The 25,805-nt window shown below is 38.9% G+C and overlaps 1 protein-coding gene across 1 annotated transcript in view; it reads right to left on the bottom strand.

The window, feature by feature from the left end:
• LOC140187218 (CDK5 and ABL1 enzyme substrate 2-like) overlaps positions 1-25,588 on the bottom strand; it is a 46,327-nt gene extending 20,739 nt beyond the window's left edge. Inside the window, exons 1-3 of the mRNA XM_072242308.1 lie at positions 25,047-25,588; positions 7,558-7,650; positions 5,279-5,356 (exon numbers count right to left, since the gene is read on the bottom strand). Of these exons, the coding sequence (XP_072098409.1) occupies positions 5,279-5,356; positions 7,558-7,650; positions 25,047-25,540 (665 nt within the window). The 5' untranslated portion in view covers positions 25,541-25,588. The remainder of the gene's footprint in view (positions 1-5,278; positions 5,357-7,557; positions 7,651-25,046) is intronic.
• Positions 25,589-25,805: the final 217 nt, after the last annotated feature.

Genomic DNA, 25,805 nt, shown 5'->3' with positions numbered 1-25,805 from the left:
CACTCTGGGGAAAACAGTCCCAGCCTATACTGTCTCTCCTAATAGCTTCCTCCAGGTGAGACTTCCGGTAGCGCTCATGGAGTGAAGTTGCGTTCTTGACTCGCTCCATTACCTCTGAGTTTTTCTTCTTATGATCAGCTATATTTTAATTAACCATTAAGGCATCGACTTTTACAATAATTTGAAACAAATTGGGCTCTTTAATAATCGGATGCGTTTAAGGTCTGCTATGTCTAAGAATGGAAAAAATGGGAAGGATGGCAAACCTCTGGGTAGACCGAAAGGTACTGATTTCCCTCCGACTGAACCACCGGTGACTTTGAAAGCTATATCGGAGCTAATTCAAAGGAAATTTCAACCTCTATTACGGAGCTCATTCGTGAGGAAATTTCAATTAGTTTCCAGAAAATTGCCGATTCAATCGAGAAGATACAAATATTTATTACGGAACATCAGTCGGCTATAACTGATCTTCAAAAATCCATGCAACAAAGTGAGCTCAAGATGGAGAAAATCGAAGAAACAATTAATGTAATGAAGAAGAAACTCGACTTTCTGACCTTTAAAAACTCTGACTTAGAATCCAGAATGCGACGGCAGAATCTCCGAATGATTGGGGTGCGTGAAGCTGTTGAATCTGATAACCCTATGAAGTATTTTTCTCAACTTTTAAAAGATGCATTTCCTACTGTATTTCCTGACCAACCACCGTTATTGGATCGTGTTCACAGAGTTCCATCATACTTGCTTAGGTCAGATAAACCTCGACATGTCATTTTATGTTTTCATTACTTTCAAGACAAGGAGAAACTGTTTCCTTTCGTTCGATCTAAAGGTTACATTGATTTTCTGGATCTTAAGTTCCGATTCGTGGAGGATTTCAGTAAACCAATCCGGGATCAACGGGTTCGTTACAGATCTGTGATGTCGGAACTCTACAAGACGGATTTAAAACCAGCGCTGCTTTACCGTGCACGTCTAAGGATTCGTACGTCGGATGGAGCCCTCCGTTTTTTTGAATCTCCTTCGGATGCCCAGAGTTATCTGGATCAATTTTCACCTTCAACATCTTAATCGTAATTTTTAACTATCTCCGTTGATCGGAGGTTGTGAATTTGTCAGTCTTAATTTTTTTTTGTCCTATATGGGCAGAAAAGTTTATTTTTGATTATTTAATATGGTTGCTAAACTTTCTTTTTAACTGCGTCATTCCTTTCTTTTTCCCAGAGGATTCTGGGTGGTTATTCCCTCACCATCATTTTACATATTTCCTTTGTGGCCTTAAATTTTGTAGTTTTTTTTTAAAAATCTACTTTGTTTTGTAGGTTTTCATAACTAGTTTATGTTAATAATCTCTTTTTTTTTGTTTTGTTTATTTATAGGGTCTGGGGTTTGTTGCGGTTTTTTTTAATATTTTCTGGCTTTTACTCTGTTATATTATGTGTTTGTTTTAATTGAGTTAACTTTTTTTAATTCTCTTACTGTTTTATAATTAGCTGATCTTTTTTTATATTTAAACTTTTTTTAGGGACCGTATACCGGAAGTCATGGGGGTAGTTTTAGTGCTTGCTTCTTTCGGGCTGGTCTGCGTTAGATTTAGCCTTGGGGTCATGGGGTGGGGGGTGGTGGGAGGGGCTTCACGTTTTAGTTTCTTTCTTCTTGGGCTATGTACATTATTAAGTATTGGTTGCGTTCTTCTTCCCGGTATCTCTTACTTGTTCTGTTCTCTTTCCGGGTTTGTGGGTCGAGCCTATCGTCAATCGTCCTTGATGCGGGTTGACTTTAGGGTTTATGGAGTTTATTATTAATTTTGTCTCCTGGAATACTAATGCTCTTAATCATCCTATTAAAAGGAAAAAAGTTTTTAAAGTGTTCCGGAGACTTAAAGCACAAGTTTTATTTTTACAAGAGACCCATGTGCAGAGGGGGGACAGACTACGTTTTTTTAAATTCTGGAAGGGTCAACAGTTTCATTCGAACTCCAATGCTAAGATTCGAGGCGTCTCTATTTTTATAGACTCCTCAGTATTTTTATACAACATGATATTATTTCTGATCCGAATGGTAGATTTCTATTGGTTAGTGGTCTACTATTTAATAAAAAGGTAGTTTTGGTTAATGTTTATGCTCCTAATATGGACTGTCCGGAATTTTATAAATCATTATTCAATCAGTTCCCGAATTTGAATGAGTTTTCATTGATCTGGGGCGGAGATCTTAATACCTGTTTATCTCCAGCTTTGGACCGTTCGGCTCCTCTACGGACCTTACCTAATAAATCTGCAACTTTGACTAATTCATTCCTCTCTGATTCTGGGTCGACGGACATTTGGCGTTTTTTGCATCCTCAGGAAAAAGATTTTTCTTTTTTTTCCCACATGTTCACCATTCCTATTCAAGAATTGATTATTTCTTTATTGATTCTCGTCTTATTTCTTCAGTGATTAAATGTGATTATGACTCTATAACCATTTCGGATCATGCTCCACTTAAGCTTTCTATTAAAATTCAGGCCAATACACAAAATAATAGACAATGGCGTTTTAATTCGTTGTTGCTTCAGGACTCGGACTTTGTTAACTTTATGAATGAACAGATTGATCTTTTTTTTACAATTAACTATGCAGAGGATATTTCTGTGAACATTCTTTGGGATACTTTTAAAGCTTATATTCGTGGTCAGATTATCTCGTATTCTGCTGCTTTGAGGAAGAAGCTGAAGCAGGAGGAGTTGGTAATCGTGGACAAGATTAAGGAAATTGATAAGAAATATGTTATAGCTCCTTCTGAGGAGTTATATAAACAAAGAACTGAACTTCAAATGGAACACAGTTTATTACTTTCGACCTCGATTGTAAACCAATTAAAGAAAACAAGAAGTGAATTTTATGTACACAGTGACAAAATTGGCAAACTGTTGGCTAATCAACTGAAGTCTAATTATGCTAAATCTCAAATTAATCAGATTTATAACCAAAATGACCGACTGATACTTGACCATGTGGGGATTAATCAAACTTTCTGTGATTTTTATTCTTCCTTATATCAATCAGAGTCTCCTCGAGATTCTAAATATATGAATGATTTTTTAGATAATCTAGACTTCCCTGAGATTTCACAGGATATGTCTTCTATGTTAGATACTCCCATTACCACGGATGAGATTAAGAATGTTATTTTCTCTATGAATTTGGGGAAAGCTCCTGGCCCCGATGGGTTTACCGTAGAATTTTATAAATGTTTCGCACCTTCATTAATCCCTTGGCTCTGTAGGGTTTTTGAGGCTTCATTAAAACTTGGTAAACTTCCTGAATCTTTCAATAGAGCGTCAATCTCTCTAATATTAAAGAAGGATAAAGATCCTGCTCAATGTGCATCTTATAGACCAATATCTTTATTAAATGTTGATTCTAAAGTTTTTTCTAAGTTATTAGCAAACAGATTAGAACAGATTATTACAGAAAGCTAAGAGAGATGGAGGCTTAGCATTACCTAACTTTAGATTTTATTATTGAGCAATTAATATTTGACATATGAAATTTTGGTTACTTGACCAGGATATACTATCCATTCCTAAATGGGTAGCATTGGAATTACAATCTGTTCAGGGCTATACACTTGGCTCTATTTTAGATTCCTCTCTTCCTTTTGATTTGAAATGCCTTAAACAGGTGTCTAACCTGATAGTTAAATATACCTTACCTATTTGGTTTCAATTCAGAAAATTTTTTGATCTTAACCAATTTGGGCTAGCGATTCCTATTTTAGGTAACATATTTTTTCCTCCCTCTTTTACGGATCGTGCTTTTCAAATTTGGAAGACTAAGGGTATTTCACGGTTTTTGGATTTACTTTTAGATGGTTCCCTTATGTCTTTTGAACAATTATCTAATAAACATAATTTATCAAGAATACATTTTTTTAGATATCTACAAGTTAGAAATTTCCTAAGTACTATACTTTCTTCCTTTCCAATGCTTCCTCCTACATACATTTTAGATACTATAATTAACCTTAATCCATGTCAGAAAGGTGCATCAGCTATTATTTATAATATTATTATGAAACTTAGGAAAGCTCCATTTGATAAGATGTCAGATTGGGAACAAGAATTGGGATCTATTATTTCTGTGGATGACTGGGGGCAGATTTTATAATTAGTCAATACTTCCTCTATCTGTGGTAAACATTCCCCAATTCAATTTAAAGCTGTTCATAGAGCACATATGTCCAAAGATAAATTAGCTCGCTTTTATTCTCATATTAATCCTTTTTGTGATAGATGTCCGGGGCAGATAGCCTCTTTAACTCATATGTTTTGGTCTTGCCCTACTCTGGAAACTTTTTGGAGAGACATTTTTAATATTATCTCCAAGGTATTGAATATAGATATCTCTCCTCACCCTATTACTGCTATCTTTGGATTACCTAAAATTTCCAGTAATCTTTCTCCTTCAGCCCGTAGAATGATTGCATTTCTTACTTTAATGGCGAAAAGATGTATCTTACAACATTGGAAAGAGCTTCATGCTCCAACTACCTTTTTTTGGTTTTCTCAGACGATATTATGCTTGAACTTGGAGAAAATTAGAAGCAATCTTTATGACTCCTCATTTAAATTTGAACAGACCTGGAGATCTTTTATTCAATATTTTCATTTAATGTAATATATACCCTTCTTGTTTTTTTTTTACTGTTTTTAATGGAGGTTGGGATTGAGGACGTGATTTTAAGTTTTTAAAACTCTGTTTGGTTTCAAGTTAGCCCATTGCTTTGCTTTGCTTTTAGTTAGTTGCACGGTGGGTTTTTATTTGGGGTTTTTTTTTCCCTTTTCTCTATTGATATATATATAAAAATTAGTATACTATTATGTTACCTTGGTACGTTATGTTTAAATTACATTGTTTGTATCATTTTTTTTGTATTAATATCTCCTGTAATTTTATTATATTCTAACAGTGTATTAGTGCCTATATGGCTTATCTTTTTGTATACTTATTCAATAAAAAGATTTAAAAAGAATAGCTTCCTCCAATAGTTAGGTGACCAGAACGCCACACAATACTGCAAATTTTTGTACATTTGGAACATGACTCTTGCATTCCTGACCCAGGAAGGCAAGTGGGCTTCAAATGTGGTCACTTTCTTCACATGTGCCATAGAAGAGCCTTTGATTGACTTGGGTGCATACTAAACGTTTTAGGAAAAAATGGCAATTTTAAACAGTTCAAAAGAAAACTTCAACTCTTGTATTTAATTTAAAGTGAAATATTCTTACCTATTATTATTAAATTCTCCGTAAGGCAGTATAGAAAAAGCTGAACACAGTGATCTTTTAGCACAGATGAGAACTATCCTTAAATAGAACAAATAAAATCAAATATTAGTTCACAAATGCACACAGATTTAAGGTCTAAGTGTTTAAAGTTTGCATACCATAATTTGAAAACCTCACAAATATAGATATTCTATTGGAAATAGTACAGTAGATTCCAGTTAATTGAGCCATTGGTTAATTGGGGCAGCCACTCCATTGGGACAACTCAAAGAACAATAACAAATCGAGATTATAGCTGAGATTCCTTTTGCTTATTTGGGACATTATGCCACCTATTGGGACAGAAGACTTGCCAAACATTTTCTAACTGGCGTCAATCAAGTGCTCGTCATCAGGCTGTTAGACAACACTGTGCTTAAGAGAGAACAGTTTTTAAATAGCATCACTTGCATGTTTGTATTCAAAAACTGCTATTTTTGTCATAGACAGTAAGAGAATTCAAAATTGTTTTGCTCACTGTGGTTTCCAGCCTTGGAGATGCCAGAAACAGCCGAAGATTTGGAGGATGCAATCATCGAAAGCACTGTTTGCACCTATCTGCACTAGGTGTCTGTGCTGATTTTGTTTATGTACAATCAAAAGAATACATCAACGTACGCGGAATGAACTCCTCTGTCAATAATTATTAGGAACTACTAGTTTTATAGTACTGTAGTGGTTTTGGTAGTGTTTTCATTTATTCTGTACTTCATTTAAATATATAATTTGTTACTCAGTTAAAAGGTATTTATCTTTTTTTATACCCTTTTAATCATTTCCACAAAACTTTGGCTAATTGGGACAGCCACTTAATTGGTCACGATGTGTCTCAATTAACTGTATATACCCTCTCACAATTAGCCTACATTCTATTAAGCACTGGAACTGGAGGGCTTCCAATTATCACCTCTGCTCAAAGAGATGATGATGATAAACCTGGCAAACTGTGCCTGCAACTGCTGAGATACAAGATAAAATTATTGCTAACTTAGGTTTAGTTGAGAACAACCCGCAAATTCATAAAATTCACAGTGCTTTCGATTTTTAAAATGAAAATATTGAAATGCACCCATGTAGGAAAACCAGCATGAATTTCAAAATATATTTTGTTGACCAATTTCAAAATATATTTTGTTGATGTGATGGCATAATTAGAAAGGCACAGGGTACAAAACCAAGGAAAAATGGCTAAAGGTTGGTTTTCACAATGTGGAGAGTTAAAGAACAGGAGCCAAGTAAGAAATTAAAAATCCCCAATGCACAAAAATCCAATGAATCCTTTGAAATTCTGATATTCACAAGTATACTAAAAATCAGGGGTGACAGAATTAAAGCTCTGAAATGCATTTTCTAGTACAGAGAATGCACATGGAAAATTCAGACACTGCACGTTTGGTGTTACAGATGCATTGGGGAAGGCAAGTCATGTGAAAGTGAAGGAAAATGCATTTCAGAGCTTTAACATTTGAAGAAAATGTCTTATTTTCTCAACTGATACTTCCCCCAAAGAAACTGAACTATATGGTAAGATAACATTTCAAGAGCAATGTCCCTACTTTAGAAATCAATGCTGATATTAAACCAAGACAGTTAATAATATCAAGAACAGTTACTACCCCTCAACCACCAGGTTCATGATCAAAAGGGGATAACTACAGTCCACTCATTTAAAGACTCTTATATTGTTATATTGATGGATGCTATAATCTCAGGGTTGTATGTGGTGACATGCATGTACTCTGATGATAAATTTTACTTGGAATATTAACATACCATTTGTATCCACTGAACCCCCATCTGCATTATGTTATTCACCGAAATCTTGACAGAATTATGTTTCAAAAGAACATAAAGAAACATGTTTCTATAGTCCTGGCATTTTTGCACATCCCTTAAGACCATAAGATGTAGGAGCAGAATTAGGCCATTTGGCCTATCAACTCTACTTTGCAATACCATGTGGTTAACAAAAACCTCAGCAGACCACATCCCAACTGAAATGAAGGCAGCCGATGCTCAAGAACTCATCACTGCTTTAGCCAAATTGTTCCATACAATTACAAAATTAACATCCACCCATGTCCTGAGTTTGTCTGACTTCGTTATTATCTCCCCTCTCACCGCACTCCTCTGCAGAGACTCCTGCTTAATCAACTAACTAGTTTTACTGGTTTTCACAGTGATGAAAATTACTTTTGATATTCCACATTTTTTTTGTATTTGCACCTACTACCAGTTACCTGCTATTTCTTGTGTCATACTGACGCATATTTTTTATGAAATGGACTTTCTTTGTGTTCTTTGGATGGGGAGATCCTGAAGAAGTTCTACTTCTGGAAAATAAAACAAAAGTTTAAGTAACGGCACCAATAAAGATTGTACCATTTAAAGCAGTGGTCACCAACCACCGGGCCATGGACTGATACCGGGCTGCAAAGCATGTGCTACCGGTCTGCGAGGAAACGATATGAGTCAGCTGCACCTTTCCTCATTCCCTGTCACGCACTGTTGAACTTGAACATAGGGTTGCCAACTGTCCCGTATTTGCCGGGACATCCCGTATATTGGGCTAAATTGGTTTGTCCCATACGGGACCGCCCTTGTTCCGTATTTCCCCCGCTAAGGTAGAGTGTTCCTACGAAACCTTTTGTGCCGAAATGGCGTAAAGCGAAGAAGCAATTACCATTAATTTATATGGAAAAAAATTTTGAGCGTTCCCAGACCCAAAAAATAACCTACCAAATCATACCAAATAACACCTAAAATAACACTAACATATAGTAAAAGCAGGAATATGATAAATACACAGCCTATATAAAGTATAAATAATGTACAGTATAGTCGGGAAGATTAAGGCAAAATCGATTTGTGGGCAAAAATCGGCACGTACGTGCATGCGCACATCATCTATGCGCAAGGCTTCATGGTCATGGTAGTCTTCCCTGGGGTAAACACAAGTGTCCCGGGATTTGACTGCTACTTTTGTCTCTTATTTGGGAGTGAGAAAGTTGGCAACCCTAACTGTAAAAGACATATTGAGCTGAGTTTAGCCCTACTTGAACACTCCCCCCCCACCCCCAGTCTGCCGGTCCGCAAGAATATTGTCAATATTAAACTGATCCGCGGTGCAAAGAAGGTTGGGGTCCCTTGATTTAAGGGGCAACAAAATTTCCCAATTAAAAGAATAAACATCAAGTAGTTGGATATCACTGCAATCCTGCAGTATAAAGCATTTAACCCCACTGGAAATTTATAACTGAGACATAGCTCAACCATGAAATGAAAGATGCAAATCTGAGTAAATTGAATAACCTTTACATTATTTCCATAAAGCCATCCAAAGTTTGTACTTGTAGCTTACAGTGAGATTTGAACACATCAATTAAGCACCCCGCAAGGATCTTCAAATCTTCCAGAAAAAAATTAGAAAAATGTAATAACTTTTGTTTTCATTAAAATACATTAAGGTTGATAGAGGAAGCTTCAATCACCACCTAACATCTGCATTTTCATCATATTGAGAGGCACTGCAAATCCTAGGCAGTTGATGAGTTCTCCTTCAATGAAACAATCACAACCCTCATTGTACTAACCATTACCTAGGAAAGTCAATGCTGGTATGAACAATGTCTGTATTAGTAATGTGATCTTTTGACTTGTGTGGAAAAATTACAAATCATGCAAATGTTGGTATTCCTTTAAAAGTGTGAATAATCCTGCATAAAGAGGACCAACAAGTCACTCCCCCCCCCCTTTATGTGCGCAATAAATTGCTGGATGTGGCAATTAAAAAATAGATGTTAACCTTAAAAAATTAAATGCAATGATTCAAGTTGAACCTCAGTTTGTAACTGGTCACAAAATTACTATTAAGCTATAACAGTGAAATATCTAACTGAGCACCATGTGCAAATCAAATTATAAAATGATAAACGTGTGACAGTTTAATATTCCCAATATAACCTACATATCCCTGTAGGTCAATTACTATATGAAGAGACGCTTCGCAGAAAATTTTCTAAGAGTGACACAATGAAGAATACTAAATATCAATTAAGAGTCTTACTTGAACAGCAGCTGTGACAGCTAGCATGGGAAATTTATGCACTACCTTCTTATAAGTAACTAATTACTCTGGCCACTTTATTAGGTACACCTGCTTTTTAAGTGGCTATCTAATCAGCCAATCGTGTCACCAATGTAATGCATAAAAGCATGCAGACCTGATCTTTAGGCAAAGCAGACAAAGAGGAAAAAAAAAATCATACAACTGTTGCTGGTTGACTAAACTTCCACTTTACATCAGCTTTCAAGGATTGAAAGGAAGTATCTAAGAGATGTGGTCAAAGGCACAGCAAATGTATATGCAGAAAATGACTTTAGATTGTTTGAGAAGGCCACAGAGATAAAAGACTTCTGTAATAGGCAAATTAAGGACTGATCACAGGAAATGCTGTGTTGACTGTGGGAAGAATAGTGACAGAATGGTGGAGTTGAAACCAGGCTTCATGAGGTACTTTTCTTGTAGATGGTCTAGCAATGAATGATTCAAGCATGGGTGTGCGCAGTAATTAAAAATTCCCAGCTGTTAGAAGGGTAAGTGCACATTCAGTGGCCACTTTTGGTACACTTATACATCTGTTTGTTAATGCAAATATCTAATCAGCCAATGCATAAAAGCATGTAGACATGGTTAAGAGGTTCAGTTGTTGTGCAGACCAAACATCAGAATGGGGGAAAAAATGTGATCTAAGTGACTTTGACCGTGGAATGATTCTTGGTGCCAAACGGGGTGGTTTGATTATCTCAGAAACTGCTGATCTCTTGGGATTTTCAGTCACAACAGTCTCTGGAGTTTACAGAGAATGCTGTAAAAACAAAAAAAAATCTAGTGAGCAGCAGTTCTATGGAGTAAAATGCCTTGTTAATGAGAGGTCAGAGTAGAATGGCCAGACTGATTTAAGCTGACAGGAAGTCAATAGCAACTCAAATCACCACCTGTTACACCAATAAGATGCTGGAAATCCAGTTGTGTGCAAAGCGGATCTCTGGATGCACAACACGTTGAATCTTGAAGTGGATGGGCTGCAGCAGCAGAAGACCATGAATATACACTCAGTGGCCACTTTATTAATACAAGTACCACCTAATAAAGTGGCTACTGAGTGTATATGTCAGGCATTAATTTTGAAAAATATATACTTTACAATTAGATAAGTAGCTGAGAAATTTTGCTGTTCTAAATACAAGGAAATACAATAATAGTAAAAATTAATACAGCAGAAAGAATCCACCACCTTTCCGTTAAAGCTGAAGCTTCATTCAGTAATAAAGTTGAAGGTTATTACTAAAGCTTTCCAAATAAGTGAGAATTAGATCTTTCAGATCAATTTTGAATATTTAATTATTCAACAAACATTTCTTCACCACTCAAAAACTGACCTATTATTAAATAATGCTGAATCAGAATTTATATTCAAAATACTTTAATTTTTGATGTAAGTCTACTTCTACTACGTCAACTCAAGCCTAGGGGGCCGGCGTCGGGCACGATGACGGACTCTCCACTTCTCCCTCCCCCTCATCAGTGTGTTCAGTTCATCTACATTAGCTGCGCCGCTGTCTTCTAGGTGCGTGTTGACCATAGTCTTGGGAGGGCGCCCAGGGTTCATCCTCCCGTGCTTGGGCTCCTACATGACTAGGCTGGCAGGTAGCTCGGGGTGACGTAGACAGTGCTCCGCTAGTTGCAGTCTTCTCGCCTCGATTTTAGTGGTGAGCATTGGTAGGTTGTTATAGAGCTCGACATTCGTCATGTACTGTTGCCAACTTACGTCAAGAGCCAACCGGAGCATTCGTGTATAGCAACCATCTAGAGGCTTTCGCATCGTCTTGGTCAGTGTCCACGTCTTGCATTCGTATGTGAGAATGGACTCTATGACTGCTATGAAAATCCTCTTTTTAAGCCCTCTGGTCAGGTTCGACTTCCACATTTCCTTCATGTCGTTCATAGCCCTCCATGCCAGCTCCTTCCGTATCTTTATGTCCTTCTCCGAACTCATCATTCTTGACCAGAGGTACTTGTAGTCAAAGACTTTCTTATGATGTAAGTCGCAATGTGTATATTTCCTTTCTTTATGCCTATGTGTTTATTGTAGCACATAGATTCTTCCACTTTTTACTGAAGTATTGACAGCATTAAAGTATTGAAAACATTTTCAACTTAAATCTTATTAAGACAACAAAATAAACATTGTATTTAATGTCCCTCTCCTAACAGTTAAGGAAGCAGGCAAATTGATCCAATTTTTAAAAAAAGCTTGCCTACAAAAGAACAGACCACAAAGGTACTCTAAGTGCCGGCGACATGCTCAGAATGGGACCAAAATAAAACTGGCCTGTACAGTGCATTCTTAGTGCACTGTGAAGCTGGTCTGAGTCAGTACCTTCCAGTATGACTGGACACAGCCCATTTTCAGATCTAGAGACTTCGTCCATCACTGTACAAGTCACATCTGCAATTTCATCCTTGAAAGGTCAAGGATAGAATAATTTATGTATCCAAATGTTACATTGGAGCAGTAATGATTGTATCAGGATCCACAAATTGCAAGTTTGCCTTCTTCAAACCCCTGCCATTAAAAAAGTACAAAAAAGGCAGTATAAAAAGGAGTAAAAATTGTAATAAATGCTTTAGTTACTGTCATACTTGACTAGCTAATGTACTTCTTGCTGGCCTTCCAACCAGCATATGGGCATATCTTCCACCTCTCTCAAAATCTGCAATATAGATCCAGCCCGCAGTAATCTGCTTTCCCAATAATCTTACCTTTTACGGTCTCAGACTTTTCACTGTTGATTTTTATAAACATTCCTCCTTAAATCTCTGTATTTTTGTTGCAATGTTTTCCAGTTTCACAAACTTTCCTCTGCGTACTTGAGTGCATATCCTTCTCCCATAACATTAACAGCAAAAACAGTGATTTGAAATACTTCCTCTCTGAGCCTGCCTTCATACTTTTTTACCGTTTCATCTCTTTGAGAAAATTTTCTCAATGAAGTGTAATTTACAGTACATGTCAATACAAGTTAAAATTATTAATATTCCAGATTTTATACTTTGTTACGTTAGCAGCCTAGAGCTCTATCTCTCCATTAAAAAAAAATCAAACTTTTTAACTTATTTGAGACAATGCAAATTCTGAACATTGAGGATAAAGCTGTGTATTATGGACAGATGCAAGCTTGAGTGAACTGAAATACGTGTATTTAGCCAAATCTCATTGAACCTAAAACGCTACCTGGAATCATCACACATGGCCTCGTCAATGGTTCTGTTTGCTTGGTTGAGATGAAGAGGACTGTCCTTGCTGACCCAAAGTAATCCAGACTGCCACAGCCTGAGCTGGAAGCTGAGCCTCAAAAACCACCAAGAAAAACTCAGCTCTAAAAATAGGTTAAAGCTTTGACAACAAGCAACGCCTTGTCCCTAATATTGCCAGTTTGGCAGGGTTATTTAATTGTTTGTTAATGGCACCGACAATTAGAGATGTTTAAAATGTTTAACTAATTAAACATAAAAAAACTGAATACACAAATAATTAAGAGCAACAGAAGGGACAGAATAAGCTCAGAAATAGAATTCTGCTTCCCCCCCCCCCCGAAAACAAAAACTACAGTCCACAAAAAAAAACAATGGGGTCTTGGATATATGCATCTCACACCAAATAGAGGAACTCAGCAGGCCAGGTAGCACCTATGGAAAAGAGTACAGTCAACGTCTCAAGCCGAGGCCCTTCAGCAGGCCTGATTTAACAGTGTAGAACCAAAGGAGCATTTCCCCAGTCTAAGTGCCAGTGGATCTTAGCTCAATGGTACTTTGCTGCTGGAAACGACGTGGAAAGCTCAAAAACTGCTGCATGTAAACATTACTTCACTAACCAGTACTCACTCAGTACATCCCAACAGAAGAGTACCAGTCAGCTAAGTGATGCTCACATGCAGTACTGAACACTGACTACATTACAACATCCGTTTCCCAAAGCTTACTGGCCTTGGAAAAAATTCAAACTATTTAGAAAATTCATTGAGATATATTTGAGCAGTTACATGACTGCCTTTGGCTAAAATTAGGAAAGCTGTAACTAAATCAGGTTTCTTTGTGGCCTGTCCATTTACCTGGACATGATTAAATGATATTCAATCACTGAATCATTAAATGATTGTTCACAGCCCCCTGTAGCTGCATTTCATTTGATCACTTATCTATTCAATGCACATTTTTAGTTCCTGTTCTTGTTTATGAAAAAAGTGCTTTTGAGATTGCTAGAACCTGTGTCGAGTTTAGAGCATTTACTTCTATTAATTTGAAAATGTTGTGTTAAAGCCAAAATCCAGAATTTCCTGGTTGCTGTTCCCACATCAGGTTTCAGTGGAACATGAAAATTTGTTATTCTCTGGCAGTTTCACTGTAAATCAGCCCTAGGTTATACCTGCTACAGGAACAGTGAGACCAGTGAATGGAAATGAATGGATGTAATCAAACAATATGCATAAAGAGAACACTTAAATACTTTAACAAATAGGGCTTTCTACTTATTTATTTGATTCTTATTGCTTGAATGTGTTTAATGTTATGAATGAAGCTGCCACTAGCCCACTCATGTACCACAAGAACCAATCACAATACAGGCATTGATATTTTGGGTTGGGAAAGCTTTTGTTAGTAAACTCACAATAAAGTCCACAAACAGTAAACTTGGATATGTATATCAGTGTAACTGGTGTTGTGACTTCAATCCATTAATCAAACTCACCAAGATCCACAGATGTTTGGTAATGTTACCATGTTTTGCACTGTGGTAATCAAGGTAAATGAAGCTGGGACAAACATTTTCTAGAGTTAATTACCTCTTCCTCCAACTTCTGAGGCAAGTACTGCAATTTTACTTTTTGTAGCCCTGGTCCTGACTCGAATTTCCCCTCTCTCATGAAATCTTTCATTAGCCAAAAGCATAATGGGCAATTTATTGCCCCTAGTGTGACCCTTTTTAACTTAAATGCCTTAGCTACAATGAAGGACATTTTCTCTCCACCTCTCGTCCCTAATTCAATCAGTTTATTTGTAAAACTCTGCTCCAAGTCTCTTGGATAACATTTCAAATTTTTATGAAAATTCATAAACTTTCTGTGCATGTCATTTATGCATCCTCTTATACTATGCAAGTTTTGGCACAGTTCCATCGAGTTGGTTCTTTTCAACCAGTTCCTTTGCTTTCACCTTGAGCAGTGACATTTCACATCTATCAGCCACAAGGCACAATTTTCCTTTTTGCCACAATCTGCAACTACAGTCTGAACTCCTGATACTACTTTTACAATTTCTCTGAGAGATCTTGCGAACACATTTTCAGAATGACTGGAGTTGCTATTTCACAGCACCATTGACAAGGTTAAATCTGACCTTGAGTATTGTCCTAGAGGATTGTGCCCGCATTTCTTATGACTACATGGGAATTAAATTTCCTCCCATGCCCCTTAGAGATGTAGGTTAGAAGGTTAATTGCCCCTAGTGTGATAGGATTTGAGAAAGAAAGAGAAATAAACATGATAAAAGTAGGTTTGAGTGGTTGGTGGTCATGACTGAATTGGTTGAAGGGTCTTTTATTTAGACTGTATGTCCTCACAACAGATCACAATGGTTGAGTGGGTGTAAAAATAATCATACCAGGGTTGCATCATTCCATTGATTAAAATTTAGAAATTACCAAGCATGCTCCAAACACTAGCTTCATCAGACCACATCTGGAAGTGACCCAAATAAATATTTATAGCACAAAAATATTTTTTACAATGCCAAATTCCAAAAATAATTTGGAAAATAAACACAGACATTACAAGTTTCCCAAACACAATGAGAATCAAAATCACTATTGCAATTCAAAAAGTATCTTATATCTCTATCTCGTTTTGGTTCACTTCTCTTAATCACTTTGCACTTCACATTTCTGAAGACAGTGCACACACTAAGAGATAGAGGACACAGTATATAAGCAATTTATCTTTATATTTTTGGCCTTGAAAGCCAAAAGACTTATCCAGATCCAATTCCATGGCTATCCTTGGCACATTTACAAACAGAAATAGATACTGCTTGAATCATAATAGGCCATGACAATGGACAAACAGGACTTGTATCATTGACAATAGTGTTTTGAGTAAACTCAGTGGAAGGATTGAAGTAGCTGGTGTGGAAATATTGAGATTGTTTGATGTTAAAGCAACAGAAGCTTAGAGCATTCCAGCAGCTGGTGGACTGAAGCAAGTCTCTGCTATATTAACCAAAAATCAATGACTGGAAACACATTCATTCCAGAAAATAAGGCAAAAGCTTTAGCCTTTCTAATACCTACTTGGAGGGAGCTTGCTTAAATTCCCAACTCTACTTATTGCTAACATCCTCCACTTTGCAACCAAACACACAATTTAACTCTTGAATAGCTGTTCCTTTTTAAAAGCAATTAAGGCAAAGATCTGGCCTTATGAAATAAATCTGTCTATTCCCTGAACAGTTTGTTTTCTCTGTGCTTTAGGATATAACAAGTTAAAATGAAAATCTAAGCTAAATGTGCACAGGAAACAATTCTTCATTCATCCCTGGGTCATTAAATTTGTATCTTGGACATTAAAAAAAATGAACTTAAATTAGCATTACCCAGCTAACACAATGGAGGTCATTAATGCGAAGTTGAAGAGCCATTAAAAAACATTGTGACTAAATTTATGAAATTTCAATTTAAGACTGATTCTTATTTATTAATGCATCAAAATGCAATAAAACTATTACATGTTTGCTTTCATAAGGTAATCACTTCTTTAACATTCTTCCATGTAATGCTTCAAAGTGCACACTATATAGTACTTTGGCATTACATTTCTGGAGAATAAACACTGTTCAACTGGAAAAAGAAAAGGAAAAAATAATCTAGACGAAGTGAAAGCTGTGAAGATTTTTAATAAATGCACTGAGTTAATGACTACAAAAGAAGAGACTGTGTATGATTTACTTTTAAACTGGTGCACATTAATGTTTCAAAGTTAAAACAATTGCTGAATGTTTCTATAACCTACATGGACTTGCCTGCAAGCTGCCAGCTTTATTATAATACTATCGACTATTCAACAGCAGGTTGTGATGCTCCTTTCACAGTTGCACTTAATTTTTTGATTGGCAACCAACAAAATAAACAGCATATGTTAAGTGAAAATAATTTTTAATTTGTATTTCAAACTACTGCTGAAAACTTGTGCTTTCACACTTATTGTAGTCTGGAAATTCTCATTTCATACTTAATACAAACAACAGCAAATTTCACACATTTCAAAGTAAATTTATTAACGTACATATATGTCATTATATACAACCGAGATTCATTTTATTTGCGGGTAATAACGCCAATAACCATAACATAGAATCAATGAAAGACCCCACCAACTTGGATGTTTAACCAGTGTGCATGAAGCAGCAAACTGGGCAAATACAAAAAGAAAGAATAAATAATAATAATTTAAATAAGCAATAGATATTGAGAACATGAGATGAAGAGTCCTTAAAAGTGAGCCCACAGGTTGTGGAAACATTTCAGCAATGGGGCAAGTTAAGTTATCCCCTTTGGTTCAAAAGCCTGATGGTTGGGGGGTAATAACTGTTACTGAACCTGCTGGTGAGAGTTCTAAGACTCCTACACCTTCTTTCTGCTGGCAATGGATGCTGCTTTTCTGCAATATTACTCCATGTATGTGTTCAGTGGAGGGAAGGGCTTTACTCATGATGGGCTGGGCTGCCTTTACTACTTTTTGTAGGATTTTCCATTCCCATATCAGGTTGTGATGCAGCCTGTCAATATACTCTCCATCTATGTCATGCCGAATCTTCGCAAACTTCTACACAAGTAGAGGCAAAGCTGTACTTCTTTTGTAATTGCATTTACTTGCTGGGCCTAGGATGGGTCTTAGAACATAGAAAGAAAACCTACAGCACAATACAAGCCCTTCAGCCCACAATGAACATGTACTTACTTTAGAAATTACCTAGGGTTAACCGTAGTCCTCTATTTTTCTGAACTCCATGTTCCTATCCAGGAGTCTCTTAAAAGACCCCATTGTATCCACCTCCACCACTGTTGCTGGCAGCCCATTCCACACACTCACCACTCTCTGCGTAAAAAAACTTACCCCTGACATCTCCTCTGTACCTACTTTCAAGCACCTTAAAACTGTGTCTTCTGAAATGATAGCACTGAGGAATCTAAAATTGCTCCCCTCCACCTCTCATCTCCTGATGAGGACCTCTGGTTTCCTCCTCCTGAAGCCAATAATCATTTCTTTGGTTTTGTTGACATTAAGCAAGAGAAGGTTGTTGTAGAAGCACAGCCAGATTGTCAATCTCTCTCTTACATGCATATTCGTCAAAACCTTTGATTCTGCCAACAACAGTGGTGTCACAAGCAAGCTTGAATATGGCATTGGAACTGTGCTTAGCCACAAAGTCATAAGTGTAAAGTGAGTACAGTGGGGGATAAGCACGCAGCTCTGTGGTGCACCTGTGCTGGTGGAGATCTTGACCATGGCTATCCAGTACTAAATCCAATATTCTACATATTACAGGTTACCATCAGCATGGGTTGTAGCCCTATTATATTGCAGTTACTGGATGAATTAATGTAAACAACATCTGTAAGTGCACTATAAAAAGTTGTATGTCATTACTAGCAAGTTTACTATACAGACCCTTTTCATCTGTTTCTACTTGGCAAATTCTTCATTCCAAATATTCAATTTATGTTATTTTGCATTGTTGTAAGGGCTCATGGGGTTGGGAAGAAATATTTGCCTGGATTGAGAATTAGCAACCTGAGAGAACACATTTGAGATAACTGTTCATTTTCCGATCAGTACCCTATTCCTACTGGTCTGCCAAGGTCTTCAGCTGTTTACTTAGACCAAGAGACATAGTGCAAGATAATCAAGTTTGCTTACAAAGCTTGATGGAAACAATATACGAGTACACAAATGGATACAGATAGTACAACTATATAATGCACAGCTAAAATATAAATCAAAGAAATGCAAGGGCATTTATTTTGTTAGGGAATAAGTAAAGGAATTTGTTTTGTGGTGAGAAACATACACTGTGTCCTACATGTAAACCAAATTAACATGCAGGCAGAGAAAATAATGTGGAAGGGAAATAGTAAATTGGCCCTTATTGCGAAGGGAATCAAGCTCAAGAGCAGTGCAATTGTCCACATTGTAGATGAGGCAGTTTCTGGGATACTGCATATTGTTTTGGTACACTCAAAATGATTGAGACAAAGCAATGAAGATTCATCAGACTGATTTCTGGGATGAGAAGTTTTGCTCTCAGATAAAATACAGTACGATCATCCCATCTGCACTAGCGTTCATACTGTACAATGCACTGTACGCAAGACGTTTATATAGTTTGGCTCACACGAAGAAATCTGCAGATGCTGGAATTTCAAGCAACACACAAAAATTGCTGGTGAACACAGCAGGTCAGGCAGCATCTATAGGAAGAGGTACAGTCGACGTTTCGGGCTGAGACCCTTCGTCAGGACTAACTGAAAGAAGAGATAGTAAGAGATATGAACATGGGAAGGGGAGGGGGAGATCTGAAATGATAGGAGAAGACAGGAGGAGGAGGGATGGAGCCAAGAGCTGGACAGTTAATTGGCAAAAGGGATATGAGAGGATCATGGGACAGGAGGCCCAGGGGGAAAGAAAGGGGGAGGGGGAAGCCCAGAGGGTGGGCAGAGGAGTATAGTGAGAGGGACAGAGGGAGAAAGAGAGAGAGAGAAAAATAATAAAACAAAATAAATAAGGGATGGGGTACGAAGGGGAGGTGGGCCATTAACGGAAGTTAGAGAAGTCACTGTTCATGCCATCAGGTTGGAGGCTACCCAGACGGAATATAAGGTGTTGTTCCTCCAACCTGAGTGTGGCTTCATCTTGACAGTAGAGGAGGCCGTGGTTAGACATATCAGAATGGGAATGTGACGTGGAACTAAAATGTGTGGCCACTGGGAGATCCTGCTTTCTCTGGCGGACAGAGCGTAGGTGTTCAGCAAAATGGTCTCCCAGCCTGCGTCGGGTCTCGCCAATATATACAAGGCTGCATCAGGAGCACCGGACGCAGTACAGCACCCCAGCCAACTCACAGGTGAAGTGTCGCCTCACCTGGAAGGACTGTCTGGGGCCCTGAATGGCTGTGAGGGAGGAAGTGTAAGGGCATGTGTAGCACTTGTTCTGCTTACAAGGATAAGTGCCAGGAGTGAGATCGGTGGGAAGGGACGGGGGGGGGGGGGGGGAACGAATGGACAAGGGAGTCTCGTAGGGAGCGATCCCTGCGCAAAGCGGGGTGGGGGGGGGGGAAGGAAAGAAGTGCTTAGTGATGGGATCCCGTTGGAGGTGGCGGAAATATAGCTTGGCTGTCTAGATATTGAGAGATCATTTCTCTAGGCTGAAAAATTTAGAATTTGACACTCAAATTAAGGAAGTCATTGTTTTAATACCTAAACAAGGGAAAACATTAATTACTCTTGAAGGTTGTGCACGTTCAGAATTTTCGAACTCAGAGTATTATAGGTACTCAATCACTACATACATTCAAAGCTGCGAGCCAGTGAGATCAGGATTAAAGCACAATTATGAGATATGGAGATTGGATTAAGAACTGGTCGAAGCTGAGAATCGATCATGTTTATTGAATGCAGAGAAAGTCATCAAGTTCAATGCTTATTTTCTCTACAAATAACTAAAATAGTAAGCAACAATGTTTAAGAATCATAAGACCATAAGACAAAGGAGCAGAAGTCGGCCATTTGGCCCACTGAGTCTGTTCCGCCATTTTATCATAAGCTGATCCATTCTCCCATTTAGTCCCACTCCCCCGCCTTCTCACCATAACCTTTGATGCCCTGGCTACTCAGATACCCATCAATTTCTGCCTTAAATACACCCAATGACTTGGCCTCCACTGCTGCCCGTGGCAACAAATTCCATAGATTCACCACCCTCTGGCTAAAAAAATTTCTTCGCATTTCTGTTTAGAATGGGTGCCCTTCACTCCTTAAGTCATGCCCTCTCGTACTAGACTCCCCCATCATGGGAAACAACTTTGCCATATGCACTCTGTCTATGCCTTTCAACATTTGAAATGTTTCTATGAGGTCTCCCCTCATTCTTCTAAACTCCAAGGAATACAGTCCAAGAGCGGACAAACGTTCCTCATGTAAACCCTCTCATTCCCGGAACCATTATAGTGAATCTTCTCTGAACCCTCTCCAATGTCAGCACATCCTTTCTTAAATAAGGAGACCAAAACTGCCCACAGTACTCCAAGTTAGGTCTCACCAGTGCCTTATACAGCCTCAACATCACATCCTTGCTCCTATAGTCTATTCCTCTAGAACTGAATGCCAACGTTGCATTCGCCTTCTTCACCACCGACTCAACCTGGAGGTTAACCTTAAGGGTATCCTGTACGAGGACTCCCAAATCCTGTTGCATCTCAGAACTTTGAATTCTCTCCCCATTTAAATAATAGTCTGCCCTTTTATTTCTTCTGCCAAAGTGCATAACCATACACATTCCAACATTGTACATTTGTATTTCATTTGCCACTTCTTTCAATCTATCCAAGTCTCTCTGTAGACCCTCAGTTTCCTCAGCACTACCGGCCCCTCCACCTTTCTCAGACATCCCATTTCTCCCGGAAGTTCCGGGAGTCTCCTGCATATGAATAGTGGCTCCCTGATGCCTGCAAATGATATACAATATCACGGAAATCAATTTTTTTGAGAGCCAGAACGCAAGAGAGAAAGCAAGAGTGCACGAGCGAGAGAAAGCAAGCGAGAGACAGAGCGCGAGAGAGAAAGCAAGCGAGAGCACGCGAGGGAGAGAAACCACGAGAGAGAAAGCGAGATGCGAGAGCAAGCGAGCGAGAGCGCAAGAGGGAAAACAAGAGAATAAGCGAGCGAGAGAGAGAGCGCACGCCATGGTAGAGTGTTCCAAAAAAATATAAAACGTACGTCACCCCAGACTACACTAAAGTGTACCCCTGCCTAATAGGGGTCAAAATAATGACAGTGTTGCTCGCTGCACTGTTTGCAACAGTGACTTTTCTATTGCCCATGGCGGGTTAAGACTGTAAAAGACATGTTGAGGTGAGTTTAACAGGTGTCATTCATTCATTCATTAGCATAGCTAATGTTATTTAAACTAGCTGGCCAGCTGCTAAGGAGCTACTCTGTTGCAGACATCCCACCCCTCCCAAAGTTCCGGGAGGCTCCCACAAATTGATAGTGTTACCTCCCTGAAATGAGTTTTTGCAGGGTGGGATGTCTGCTTTCTTCGTATCGTCAGCAAACTTAGTCACAAAGCCACCTATTCCATAATCCAAATTGTTGATGTACAATGAAAAAAGAAGCGGCCCCAACACGGACCCCTGTGGAACACCACTGGTGACCAGCAGCCAACCAGAATAGGAACCCTTTATTCCCACTCTCTGTTTCCTGCCAATCAGCCAACGCTCTATCCACGTATGTAACTTTCCCGTAATTCCATGGGCTCTTATCTTGTTAAGTAGCCTCATGTGTGGCACCTTGTCAAAGGCCTTCTGAAAATCCAAATATACAACATCCACTGCATCTCTCTTGTCTAGCCTACTGGTAATTTCCTCAAAAAATTGTAATAGGTTTGTCAGGCAGGATTTTCCTTTAAGGAATCCATGCTGAGTTCTGCCTATCTTGTCATATGCCTCCAGGTACTCTGAAACCTCATCCTTGACAATCGACTCCAACAACTTCCCAACCACCAATGTCAAGCTAACAGGTCTATAATTTCCTTTTTGCTTCCTTGTCCCCTTCTTAAATAGCAGAGTGATATTTGCAATCTTCCAGTCCTCCGGAACAATGCCAGAATCTATAGACTTTTGAAAGATCATCGCTAATGCCTCCGCAATCTCCACAGCTACTTCCCTCAGAACACGAGGGTGCATTCCATCTGGTCCGGGAGATTTATCTACCTTTAGACTATTCAGCTTCCTGAGTACTTTCTCCGTCGTAATTGTGACTGCACACACTTCTCTTCCCTGCCATCACTGAGTGTCCGGTATACTGCTGATGTCTTCCCCAGTGAAGACTGATGCAAAATACTCGTTCAGTTCCTCCGCCATCTCCTAATCTCCCATTACAATTTCTCCAGTGTTCTTTACTCCAATATATTTTTCACTGAATGTTAGAAAAGGATTTACTCAGAAGTTATATTCAGATTATTGTGGACTAATTCTATGCTGTACCAATTAATTCCCATTCCACTTAACTCACTCAAACTAAGAAATGTTTTATTTTTTTGCCCATGAATTTAAAGTGCTGCGATTTATCTTATGATCTAACTAACATCAGAGGAACTCTCATCAACTCGGCAACTTTGGAGACGAACAAGGTGTTGGAGTATCACATAACCTTAAGGAAAACATCTGGAAACCACCTTCCAATACAAACAACAAAACAGAACCAGATGTCTCAATTGTACTCTAACTCTCATATTTTTTGAAAATTGACATTTATTAATTTCTCCAAAATATGCATGACATTTTAGAAGTATAATAGGAATTACTTTACTTCTGAAATCCTGTACTCATATGTCACTTTAAGTACATTCTCTTTTAGAGGATATATGAGAAACAAACAAGGCAGAATATCGTTCTGAATCTCTGCTACTGCATGCAAACATTGCAAGGTTTCAGAGGGTTAGGAACAAAACATTCCACTCTAATTACCTAATCAAAATTTAATCCATGGAAAACAGCAGCTTCCTTTGTCCAAAAATGGGAAAAATAAATTTAAAAACCCAAGATATGGTAATTATGGATCTATTTCAGTTCTGTTTGCCTCATTATAGGATGGATGTGGAAGCTTTAGAGAGGGTGCTTCTCTGGACTCTCTGGACTTAGAGGGCTTATCTTATTAAGATAGGTTGAAAGAGTTAGGGCTTTTCTCTTTGGAGTAAAGGAGGATGACAGGTGACTTGATATGAGGCATAGATCAAGTAGATAGCCAGAGACTTTTTCTCAGGGTGGAAGTGGCTAACACGACGGGGCATAATTTTAAAGCAATTTGAGGAAAGTATAGGAAATATGTCAGATAAGTAGTTTTTAGACAGAGATAGTGGTGGGTGTGTGGAATATCCTGCCAGGGATGGTTTAGAGGCAGATACACTAGGGACACTTAAGAAACTCTTAAATAACCTGACCGAAAAATGATGGGCTATACAGGAGGAAAGGGTTAGATGGATCTTCCACTAGATTAAAAGGTTGGCACAAAATCATGGGTCAATGGATCTGTACTATGCTGTATTGTATATGTATCTTGATATTTAACGACTGTCAAAATACAGGCTCATATAGATAGATGCATGCTTAATCTTGGTACAAATTGGAATTCAGTACACAGCAGTGGATTTTAAAGACTAGATATGGAAAGGAGAAAGATGCAAGATCAACCTGAGTGCTGAAGCACAGAGTGATAAACCAAATGTCTACCCTCACTAATAGTTCAAAATTAATTACAGAAATACTCAAAACGACTTATCATTAAGGATGCATTCTCTCTGCAAGTTTAGTACTGATACAAAATAACTAATGCATGGCAAATGCACTGTAAATTTGGAATTCGAAGTAAATCCAACTTCATGCAAAGCCAAGAAACCCTCTAGGGTGTTAGACTACAGATAAGTAATAAGTTCAATATGGTTGTAATCATGAGCTATTCTTGGACAAGTTCAAACCTATGTTACATAAACAGCACAGATCTTTTCTTTCCCTTCACTGCCCACTTCAAAATTGATGCTATAAATGTTTGTACATCATCTGCCAGAAGTTAAATAACCGGTTATATCTCGAACTCTCAAATACCTCTCCTCCCCTCATTGTCATCTATCTGAACGCAATCAGCTAGTATAAGGTCGTAAAACAGTATATGCGCGTTTTTTAATCTATTGGAGATAAATAAGATACATATAAGTGTATACCTCAGATAAATATTGTGGAGATTTGTGACAAATATGATATGATATATGTACTGTATCTGAAATACATCTTACGGAAATGTTTGTTTGATGATGAAATTCAATAAAAAAATAAATTACAAAAAGATGAACGAGGGACTATAACAAGTGATCGGATGAAAACGTATCAGTAGAAACATGACTTAAGGCATTTAAAAACTAAAACACATCTTTGTTATACGGTTATATCAGCGAGTGATTCATTTGGTACGCAAACAGGCGATCATTAGTCACAGTAACTAGTAGTAACCAACTTCCCCAAATAAAAAATTTTAAGCTTGAAGTACTCTACATGGCTGCCTGTTGCAGTTGTTTTACTGACTTCAAAACAAAATTTGACCAGGTTACATATCGGAGCATTTTGAAAGGAAAATGTACACATTCCCACCTTCCAGGGATTGTCTGATGCAGGTATGTGGTGTGGCTGACAACTATCCGCGAAGGTGTATCAGGTGTGTCTCTCTTTTGCACGGCAAAGTAACATCAATCAATCTGTACGCTATCACCTTGCTGACAGAAGATCTTGAGGCAAAAGCAAGCCGTTCAACATCCCTCTAAAGCCGGTGCCTCCCAGACAACCTACCTCTGCCTCTGCAGGTCCAATCCGAAGGATCCGGCCGCTTGCGTTGTCACCAGCCCGCTCCTGGGCAGCGGAGTCCCCGGGCCTGAAGCCAGCTGCTGCCCACCACCACCAGCAGCAGCAGCGGCAGTGGCGGCGGCCCCCTCGCAGACACCCGCTCCGAGACCGCAGTCACTGACTGGGGCGACCACAGGTCCGGCGTACCCAGCGCCCGCCACAGGCCCCAATCGGGAGGCTTGGCCGCTCGACATCCCCGGCGGACATCCGATGCAGCCGGCGGCAGCCTCCTGTACCGGTCGGTATTGCGGGAAGCCATTGGACAGGTCAGTGGGCCGCCGGCCGTCCAGGGAAATGTTGTTGAGGAAGCTGAGGGCGGCCTGTCTCCGCCGGGAGTCGGTACGCCTCCTCGCATGGTAGTAATGATGGTGATGTTCCTTCGGGCCACCGTGCTTCAGACTGGAGAAACGGAGCGAACCACTGCACGCAGCGGCCGCCATTATCCGGAATGAACAACGGCGGCAACGGCGTTGAGAGGGGGAGGGGAGGGCGGGGGCGGGGCTTGAACCGGTGACAGCGTGATAGCCCCGCCCCCTCCGTTCACAGCGGGCCATCTCACTCGGCTCCGTCTATTGCTGGTGACGCGATGGGTTCTCCGGCAACAGGACGCTGATTACGTCATGAAGGGGCGACCACAGTGACTGTAATGCTTCAGTGACCAAGTCAACATAATGGGCGGCAAATAACCAGAATGAAATGGAGCAA

Source organism: Mobula birostris, chromosome 2, assembly GCF_030028105.1.
Source record: "Mobula birostris isolate sMobBir1 chromosome 2, sMobBir1.hap1, whole genome shotgun sequence".
In the NCBI taxonomy this organism is placed as follows: domain Eukaryota; kingdom Metazoa; phylum Chordata; class Chondrichthyes; order Myliobatiformes; family Myliobatidae; genus Mobula; species Mobula birostris.
This window is presented reverse-complemented; position numbering and strand designations above follow the sequence as displayed.